Source organism: Aricia agestis, chromosome 6 (assembly GCF_905147365.1).
Source record: "Aricia agestis chromosome 6, ilAriAges1.1, whole genome shotgun sequence".
NCBI classification, from domain to species: domain Eukaryota; kingdom Metazoa; phylum Arthropoda; class Insecta; order Lepidoptera; family Lycaenidae; genus Aricia; species Aricia agestis.
The window spans coordinates 6037764-6048679 of NC_056411.1; the positions used below are offsets into that span (position 1 = coordinate 6037764).

At 39.1% G+C, this 10916-nt stretch overlaps 1 protein-coding gene across 1 annotated transcript; it reads right to left on the reverse strand.

Moving 5' to 3' along the window:
* Positions 1-9362: 9362 nt before the first annotated feature.
* On the reverse strand, positions 9363-10689 carry LOC121728447 (serine protease inhibitor-like). The gene has a single exon (XM_042116642.1). It carries the CDS (start codon positions 10595-10597, stop codon positions 9401-9403), a length of 1197 nt encoding a protein of 398 aa, XP_041972576.1. The 5' UTR covers positions 10598-10689; the 3' UTR covers positions 9363-9400.
* Between the last annotated feature and the right edge of the window lie 227 nt (positions 10690-10916).

The window sequence follows — 10916 nt, forward strand, 5'->3', positions numbered from 1 at the left end:
TTAAAATGTAAAAATATTTTCTGGATGGAATATAGGCCAACACAACACACTCGAACTCCTTAGAAATGCAGTAGGAGTTCTATAAGATAAGATAGATTGATTATTATTATAGCAAGTGATAATATTATTAAACACAATATTCTAACGTATTAATAACTATAAACAAAAACATAATAACTAATAAGTATGATTAGTTCTATGTTACAACGAAGTAAAAAAAAAGCGCCATCTGTTGAATCGTATTAGAACTAAAATGTTCATTGCATCGCGTCGATATATTTCTGATTTTTTTTTAATATTATACATAAAATATATTTAAGATTTTTGAAATATTATTTTAATACACATCCAAGACCCAGGAACATTGAAAACTTTTTGTTCCGCCTGCGGGACTCGAACCCAGGACCCCCGGGATGAGCGCTGGCCACGCGCAATGCGAAGTAATTTTCATCGATATTTTCATGGAAATAAGATATTTTCCCACATCAAAATGTAGCCTATGTCCTTTCTCAGACTCTAGAATAACTGTGTACAAAATTTCATTGCAATCGGTTCAGTAGCTTTGGCGTGAAAGCGAGACAGACAGACAGACAGACAGACAGACAGAGATACTTTCGCATTTATAATATTAGTATAGATTTATAATATACTAGCTGTTGCCCACGACTTCGTCCGCGTCAGCAAAATGTGATAACAAAGATAATAAAAAAGAGAAAAAAAATCCCCTTTTTAAGGTTCATTTATATAAAAAAGTGAAATAATATATCCTCCTTCTTTTTGGAAGTCGGTTAAAAAGTAGCTTAAGTTATTCCTTACTACATCAGCTATGTGCCAAAAAAAGTCCCGTCAAAATCGCTCCAGCCATTTCAGAGATTAGCCGGAACAAACAGACAGACAGACAGACATACAGACAAAAATTGTAAAAAATGTTGTTTTGGTGTCTGTACCCTATATATTACATTCATATGCATTTAGTAAAAAACGGTTCTTTCAATTTATTTACTTAGGTACATTGAAAGAACCGTTTCATTACAAACAGACACTCCAATTTTATTTATATGTATATAGATGTATAGATGTATAGATATACCTATAATAGATGAAGCACGTAAAAAAATTAATTAAATATATATATTTTTTTCATTTATTTACTTTAATAAGGTACACCGACAGTACATACATTAAAACACGTATAAAATAGCTAAACAAAATAAAGATCTGATGTATGTACCAAATACCAATTATGGGCGCACACTTAGTTAAATCGACCTATGCGTAGAACAGAGTTCTATGTGATCATAGGACAAAAATGATTTTATACAATAAAATCATTTTTGTCCTATGAAATAGGAAATCAAAGCTCTACAGTCTCTCATTTTCAGAATTTTTATATCTTACTTATTTTCCGAGATACAGAATCGTAAAACGTCCTATTTGAAGTAAGCTCCGTCTTAAAATGCACCAAGCGCACATTGTACGAGGAGAGGGGAGCGCGCGTGGTGCACCATCGTCACTTTGAGCGTTGTTGTGCGGAGACAACGTTGTTGTTACGTCTAATCTATATTGATATCAGACGTTGTTTTATGGAGGATTCGAAAAATACATTTTTAAGTGTAAAAAGTGAGATTTGTTTCATAATTGTATGTTAGGTAAAAATTCGTCGTGTTATCATCAAAAATAATGTCGTAAAAAGTTGACGTTATAAGTGATGATAGGACGACGTTGGACAAATACTTTAGAGCTTTCATGGGTTACATGTAATTATATTACGCTTTTTTACGGAATGACTGATGCATTTTGTAAGTCCGTTGTGCAGATGGGACGTTATTACTTGAGTCATAGCATAAGATAGGACGTTGTACGTTTAAAAATATTGTTAAATATAAATATATTTTTAATTTTATATATAAAAATGGTTTAAATCTGTATTACCTTACAACTTATGGTGTGTGACAAATCAAAATCATAAAATTATCACTTTTGTGCGCATAATAGATATCATTTACCTATAGCAACATTATATTATTTTTAAATATATTTATTTACAAATAAAATGAAGTATTATATGTATAATACAATACTATGTATACATATATTATGTACAATTTGATTTGCTTGTAATACATTTTTTGACATTTCATTTGATGATAACAATATAAAACTACAACATTCGCTTTGCCTCCGGGTGCAGAAGAAATAAGCCAGCAACTGGACGATGTTTGGCATGAAATTAACGAAGAGCCTAATCCATCTGCTGACCTCACCGTTAATAGCATTCAACCATCTTTACTTTCTTTAGAAGCGCCTTCTAGTTTCGAAAAATTCACCTTTAATAAGGCTGGAAGACTTAGAAATTTCCGACAATTTTTTTTTTTTTTTTTATGAAATAAGGGGGCAAAGGAGCAAACGGGTCACCTGATGGAAAGCAACTTCCGTCGCCCATGGACACTCGCAGCATCAGAAGAGCTGCATGTGCGTTGCCGGCCTTTTAAGAGGGAATAGGTTAATATAATAAGGAATGGAAGGGAATAGGGGAGGGAAGAGAGGGGAATAGGGTAGGGGATTGGGCCTCCGGTAAACTCACTCACTCGTCGAAACACAGCGCAAGTGCTGTTTCACGCCGGTTTTCTGTGAGAACGTGGTATTTCTCTGGTCGAGCCGGCCCATTCGTGCCGAAGTATGGCTCTCCCACGTATCAAATACGTGTACTCTGGTTAGTCAAGAATTGTTACTACAAATTCCTACGCCATTTCCAACTCTCTCTGAACTCTGACTCTGAACTCTGAAGTCTACAGACCGCAGACAAATCGTCGCCTTCGGGATGTAATGATGGAGGAAAATGCGCCTTTCATGGACTGCTTTCAGAAGCAACACACCCATTCTGGCTAAGCTGAACATAAAAACAAGGCTCTGTACCACATGCCTCAAATAAATGTATCTTAGAATACTATGGACACATAGCCAAAAAGGAAGGAGGCAATATTAAAATAAGCACTGGCAAGACTGGGAGCGAAGAACTGACGGGCCGCCGTCCAATGCGTTAGTCCGATCAAATCCACACCACAATTATTTAGTCAATCGTCTACGACGCTCTTCGAATAGACGAAGACAAGAAAAGCTAGCGTAATATCATTAGCAGGAACTAGGAAGGTTATGAAAGGGGAGGTCACGACCCTCTGACATGAGGAATACGACTTAGATAAGAATAGGATCACTTAGGTTACTAGTACTTGTTCCTAAGTTTCGTGGCCGAAAGAAGAGATCATGATTCCCATACTTACATTATTGTAAATGCAAAGGTGTGTTTATCTGTATTATGTTTATTCGCCTGTTACCTCCTTACGTCCAAACCGCTTAACGGATTTTTCTGATATTTAAAAGGAAAGGGATACTTTTCATGTCAATGTTCAGTTCTCGGGCGCTAAACGGGTAAGGCCAAGTTAGCCTTGAATAAGCTTAGTATTCTTAACAGAGCGAGACAGTATTACAGTCCGATGCAACGCCTAAAACTCTACAAGGTGAAGATTCGGCCTCACGTGGAATATTGTTCTCATCTTTGGGCAGGGGTCAAAGATGAGGACAAAATACCAACTATTCCCTCTGGATAATAACCAACGAAGGGCTGCTTGGATTGTAGACAGCCATTGTGTTTCAAACAAGCTAGAGTCTAGACCCCTTGGAATTACGCTGAGATGTGTCTTCGCTCTGCATCTTCTATCTGCTGAATCACGGGGAGTATATCTCGCTATCACACCTCCTGCAACATTTCATCATTCCACGGGAATATATTATATTCTCATTACCTTGATGAGTCCTTCCCAGTAAAACTGAAACAAACTGCCGCCATCTGTAAATTTTCCGGACCTATACGACCTACAAACCTTCAAGAAGAGAGCCTCTTAAAAGGCTGGCCACGCACCTGCAGCTCCCCTGATGTTGCAAGTGTCCATGAGCCACGGTGGTTGCTTTCCATCAGGTGACCCGTTTGCTCGTTCGCCCCCTTTTAAAAAAAAAAAACCAAGGAGCAGTCGAAATATACATTATAAGCTTATGAAATATACAGTTGGCACTAACAAAATATCTGTAAGATTTAATTTGTTAGTGCCAATTATGTTTTTTTTTAATATCTTTATTTAAATGAAGGGCTTTTGCCATACATGGCATGCCAGCCCCAACTATGATTTAATGTTAGCAATTTTGTTCAAAACACCACCTATTTTGAGATTAAACGTTTTTACGCGCGGCAACTGGCAAGCGAGCAGCCGCGGGCGAGGCATGCTCGCCGAGGGCGAGGCGGACGGGCGTACACAGCAAGGTTGCCTCGCTCGAACAGCCCGAGCCATTGCTCACAAAGACACGATGGCACCGCACGTACGCACAGCCGTGGCAGCTTATGCTTTTATTTTGCTATACACAACTATAAAAAAATATCCACAGCCGAATATATAACCTCCTCGTTTTTTGGAAGTCGGTTAAAAATAGGAGAATCTCGTCTGTATGATCCTAACAAAGACTTCATTTTTTAGATCCTTGACAGGAATATTCATTTTGCGGCTGATTTTTCTCCAAGAATCTTCCCTCATCCCTCTGTTAGTGTAATTGGGAACCCTGGCATCCCAAAGCCATACATTTGCGGCGTATAAACTTATTAGTTGTCGACTCTGATCGTTCATTTTTGACCGCGGCACAAACCAAAACATGTGACGTCCACACTGTGCGAGGCAAACGACCGAGGCACCTTTGAGCATTCAAAAAACCGACACCGCTCGGCTCGGCCGCGCGCGCGCTCGCCCGAGCGTGAGTATGGGCCCGCCTCGGGCGAGCAACGTCCACACCAAGCGAGCGTACGGCGCATGCCGCGGGAGGCGGGCCTCGGCGGCTCGCTTGGTGTGGACCCGTCTAACATTCATCTAAGGGCGCACACATCATTACAAATTGACTGACAAATTACACTGGTCAACAGTAATTTTGGTGCCTGGAAACTAAAAGCTTTTTCTGTAAGAACTTTGTGCCCCGATCACTCATGTTTCTAAGAAATTTTCTTTCTATTATTATTCAATTAGGCGGGTCCACACCAAGCGAGCAGCCGCAGTCGAGGCATGCTCGCCGAGGGCGAGGCGGACGGGCAAGTAAGCAGCAAGGTTGCCTCGCTCGAACAGCCCGAGCCGCTCAGTTGAGCACAAAGACACGATGGTACCAAAACATGTGACGTCCACACTGCGCGCGGCAAACGACTGAGGCGCCTTTGAGCATTTCAAAAAACCGACACCGCTCGGCTCAGACGCATGCGCCCGCCTCGGGCGAACAACGTCCACACCAAGCGAGCGTACGGCGCATTGTGCTGGCTCGCTTGGTGTGGACCCGCCTAATTATAAAATGACGGAAGTCTGATTGTCGCTCGCTCTTGAATTAAAAATTACTTGTGTTATTTTACGTAATTAAAAGAACAAGTTACAAGTTGTGCCATCTTTGTAGTACAATTGAAATTAATAAACAAGATAATGCTGCAAGCAGTTCAAAAAATTGCTACGAGAGGGCGCTAATAAGACTATTTTACGTCTAAATCGCAAAACAGAATCCCTCGGGAATCGTACATTCCATTAAAAGTACCTTAAGCTATTTTCTATAGTCTTATCTGTCTTTGTGCCAAATATTTCATTAAAATAGTTTCGGGAGTCTATTCAATTTCATTTCTTCAATATATTATATATTATAAATATCCGTCGACCTCTTTCTTACAATTTAATTTGTTTTAATCTGTTGATTTAGATGGCTATAGTCTATATTACGTAGACTTGAATTTCGGAAAAGAATTTTGCGAAAAGATGTACGATTCTGCCCATCAAACACTTGGATTTGCAGGAAACATCAAACAATTCAAAATTTAATTTTCTAATAGCAACAGATTTTAAAAATATTGTATGTGGCTAAGCGCTTTGTTTAGGCGTTTGTTAAGTTAACTATTAGTACATTAGCTAGTTAACAGGTTATGATATTTAATTAATTACATTATTTAAAAAGTTTACAGTCTGTATGTCTGTCCGTCTGTTACCAAGTGACGCAAAAATGCTGAACAGATTTTGATAAAATTTAATATGCTAGATACTTTGAGCCCCGAAAAAGGACTTATGATAGGTAATATTAAAATTTACACCCGGAATATTAATTATAATATTATTATGGTTCCCGCGATAGAAAGTGAGTACTCTTGTCTTTGTAAAATATCCTGGTGTAATTTCTTTTAATGAGTATAAAATAATTGTAATGATAATGTACTTAATTTTTATTATTATTGTAATACACTCCGGACAAACCTTCGTGGTTTATGGAGAGTATATTTAAAACGTCATGTATGATATATGAAAATAAACGAATAAATAAAATAATAAAAAAATATATATAATACTTTAGGGTGTGCACTGTGTACACACTGACTGTACTGTGTACTGTGTGTGCCCCTTTATAGACTGTGAAAGTAGTATCAATAGAAGTGCAATTTTTAGATTTGTGCGCAGGCAAATACTAGTAATAATAAGAAATACATAATATATTATGTACACAACATGAATCTAGTGGACTATAGTTATTAGTTATTACCTTGACCGGTTGCAGCGGGAAGTTGTTTCTTAAACGTGTGAAGCTTCATAATAATTATTGTGTTGTACAAGAGCCAATGTCGAGGACAAAGGCTGTGTGCACAGTGGACACAGACAGTTATATTATAACTAATTACTGTGTCTATTTAGCCGGCCATGTAGCCAGATTGTCGGATAAACGTTGAACCATAAGAGTGACACGATGGAATGGCCCGCTCGGTAAACGTAACAGAGGCAGACCGCTTAAAAGATGGGCAGACGACATAAAATCTTTAGCTGGTCCACGATGGACAAACATAGCCCAAGATAGAGAAAAGTGGGCATCTCTGGAGGAGGCCTTCACCCGCGGAGGGGTTCTGGATGATTAATAATTAGTTTAATTCCTACATATTTGGTTTTTATTTTTAGTGTAATAATCGTCTATGAAATAAAGACTTTTTATTTTATTTTACTGTGTCTATTGGTTGTTTAAAATATTTCCTAGCCATAATAAATCGTAAAATGTAGCAATTCAAACAGTAGTGTCGTTAGGGGCCCGGCGTCGGATAAAAAGGGGCGCTGAAGACAAACAAAAGGGGCGCCAATTTTTTCAGCACTACCAGCATCCTGGGCGCCGAAGAATTCTTGCTCAGGGCGCTGGTGGTGCTAAAACCGGTACTGAAGCCAAACACCTAGATTCTGCTTCGTTCACGCAGAACCGAGAAAGATTGTGTCGGGGCAAAATAGGCTCTCCGTGTCTCTTTTTTTCTCTTAGTATACTAAGAGAAAAAAAGAGACACGGACTAAGAGAAAAAAAGAGGCCTTCAATTATAAACTGACCAAATAATATAGGTCCCGTCCCGCTATAGGTATGCTTATGAATGAATTTCTCTGATAGGTAGATAGATACTTGTTTTTAATTTTGTAACCTAAATCTTGTGAATCCCAAAAATTCTTGGTGCGTCTTTGCCTATGTCACGATACGACCATAGTCGAATAGGGCCAGTTGGCCGCAGGTAGCTCGATCAGAGAAGGGTCGCAACAAGGAGTTTGAAAAGACTATGAGGCATATTCTGAAACGATGAAGGTATTTTTTTTTACTAAAATTACAATGTTATTAGAAATTGATATTGGCTACATCTATTGTGTTAATTTTCTATGTTAACCCAATGCATCTGCCAATATCCAAGGGCAGTTTTATGTTGACAGTTTCCACGATTGTGTGAGAAAGGGCTAATTAGTTCTTGCGACTTATCTAACAACAGATTACTGTGTACTGAGAAACTTATTGCGACAGAACCCGTGCTTTACGGCTTAGTCTATACCTCTAAACAATAGAGTTATGATTATCTACTCAATATAAGTTGTCAACTCTACAAGTCTCAAAATGTAGAAAATTGAATTGTATTAACAGAGAATTTAATTTATAGGCAGGTGGCGGACCTACGTAATTTGGTCGCGTTACGTCACCAGCCAGATCACCATTTAACGTTGAATATATTGACACAGATTATACGTGGGAGAGCCATGCTTCGGCACGAATGGGCCGGATCGACCGGATAAATACCACGTTCTCACAGAAAACCGGCGTGAAACAGCGCTTGCGCTGTGTTTCGCCGAGTGAGTGAGTTTACCGGAGGCCCAATCCCCTAACCCCTACCCTATTCCCTTCCCTACCCTCAACTATTCCCTTCCCTTCCCTTCCCTACCCTCCCCTATTACCCTATTCCCTCTTAAAAGGTCGGCAACGCACTTGCAGCTCTTCTGATGCTGCGAGTGTCCATGGGCGACGGAAGTTGCTTTCCATCAGGTGACCCGTTTGCTCGTTTGCCCCCTTATTTCATTAAAAAAAAGAAAAAAATATGACATAGGTCCGTCGACTGCAGCTATGAATCAATTTCTTCAATGGTACATCAAAATCATGGATCCAATAACATCATTAATTTTAAATAATTTCTGCATAATATGCATGACCGCAGTTTGAATCGGTAGAAACCTTTCTTTGGTTGCCATGCATGCATGCGAGTCTGATTTTGATAAAAATTAAGCGATGAATAAACAACATTATATATTGTTAGCTTTCAATAACATCTAGTAGGAAACAATTGTGCACACAGCCTTACAACAACTTTAATTTTAATTTCGTGACGTAATTACTTTATGTCCCATGAAGATGCTAAGTGTATAAACAGCAATATTGAGTTGTTATTACATCACTTAAGAACAGGAAATCGAATATCAACGGTGAATAACAACTATGATTTATTACGATGGAAATTCCAAAACATCTAGGCCTAGTCAAAAAAAGCACACTCTTCTTTTCTATTGTGTACTAGTTCCAAGCAACATCTAATTGCCCCTTTATAATATTGCTGAATTTATTATACATTTAAATTAAATACAATATAATAATAAAATTGTAAAAAATTGGATTTTCCGAAACAATAACAATATCTTTATTCTTTGGCAACTATAAATGTTTAATTACTCAAAATTAAGTATATCTTGTATAATTATAAATTTTACTCGGGTAACGTTTTTGTATTCGGATTCAGGTTATCAATTTTTTTACAACCCAAGTTTGTATCATTGTAAATTTTACAACATATTGTTTTAACTTGAAAATAACACACATATTGCAAAAGTGAAATTAAAAAGTGATACCTAAACATAGAATAGGCGACGGCATGAGAATTACAGAATTCTATGAAAATATATCTTTAGAATCAAATTAGCTAGGTATATTATGTAAATTTCTCAGAAATATGAAATGAAAAAATACAATAATTACTTAAAACATATTTTATTTCGAAGAATCACAGTATTCACACCGGCTTAGGATCAGCGTACACTCCGGACAATAATATCAGACCAGTCTTTTTGTCAATGATCGCAAAAGCAAACTCCTTATTCGCTTCGAAACGTTGCCCTAAGATCCTATCTTCTAAACCGACGACGGTAGAAGCGGCAGCGACGGTTCCTTCTTCTGTTACCTCAATGTCTACATTCTGTATCGTCTTCGATACGAAAAGCGGACTGTCAGACAGACCGGGCAGCTCGGCTTTGTCAACGTCAAATATCCGCTGTATTCCACTGTACTGCAACGGTGGGATCAGATCTATTTGCGAGGAAATTTTAAATCTAGGCACATACACGTCTACCTCCTGTAAGTACTCCGTCGACATGAAATCCGCCATCCAATCCAAAGACTGCGTCGCCAGATTGCTCAGCATCGTCTTCAAAGGCATGCCGTCGTACGGGACCATCAGGAGCATAGAGAACTGCTGGGTTTTGCCGTAAGATAGTTCCAGCACCTGAGCGCCGATCTGGTTGTATTCGCCGACGTTGTGTTTCTCCTTATGGTACATCATGTTCACCGTACCGATAGTTTTGCCTTGAGAATTGTAGAAGGACTCCTCCTTCGTCTGAGTCGGATCGAAAGGATTCGTCCAGCTCGCTTTAAAATATAAAGCGTCCACTAAGATCAGTCTTAGATTCTCCAGCATTTGAGCTCGCACTGCATGCTTAATTTTCCCATGCGTCGCTAGACAGATGTAGTAGTTTATATCGTCTGCTAGCTTGGTGGTATTTTTTGCGTCCACGAGATATACGCCGGTATTATAATAATTGGCCGACTGGCAGAATTCCTGATGTATCTTTAAGTCACAGTCGGCAAAGATAGTGGATTGTTCACTAATGCACACATCACTGTCTTCACTATGCAGCAGGTTGACGATGGCTCCGTGCAGGGCTTGAGTGGATCTCAAGTCCCCCGGCAGCCTCAATCCCTTGGTCAGCTCCTTGAAAGTTTCTCCCGTCGAGGCCTCGGCGAGCAGGGAGAATATTCCCCAAACGGACAGGGGCGATATGGCGATGTTGCTTCTCCCGAAGTTGTCTTGGAACGCGAACGTGTTGTCGAGGAGTTGTAGCGTGAATTGGTTGATCGGGTTGAAGTCTAGTCTGATTTGGTCGTCGGACGGTGCGGCACTCACAATGCCCAGCAGCGCGATGACCTTCCACATTGTGCACGACCTGGTGGCTCAGCGCTGAACGCAACACTGCTCCGATATAAGGTGATGCTATCAATTTGAATAGGGCCTTCTCACGTAAACAATGTGTAGCATTAGCGTATTAAGTAATACTTATCTCTGCCGCGCCGACTATGTATTTATAGATTCCATAGGCATACCGATTCCATGCGTACTACTTGTTTCCATACGCTCTTAGTCGCTTCTATTTAATTTTCCTTTAATTTAATTACGGTCAATTAAAAAAACCAACACTTAAATCTTCCGGATAGAAACAAAACTTAGTGCACAGTTTAACGAAATTACTTTAACC

Excerpts from the sequence above, each read along its gene's own strand:
- LOC121728447 (XM_042116642.1), bottom strand. The coding sequence starts at position 10,597 with ATGTGGAAGGTCATCGCGCTGCTGGGCATTGTGAGTGCCGCACCGTCC.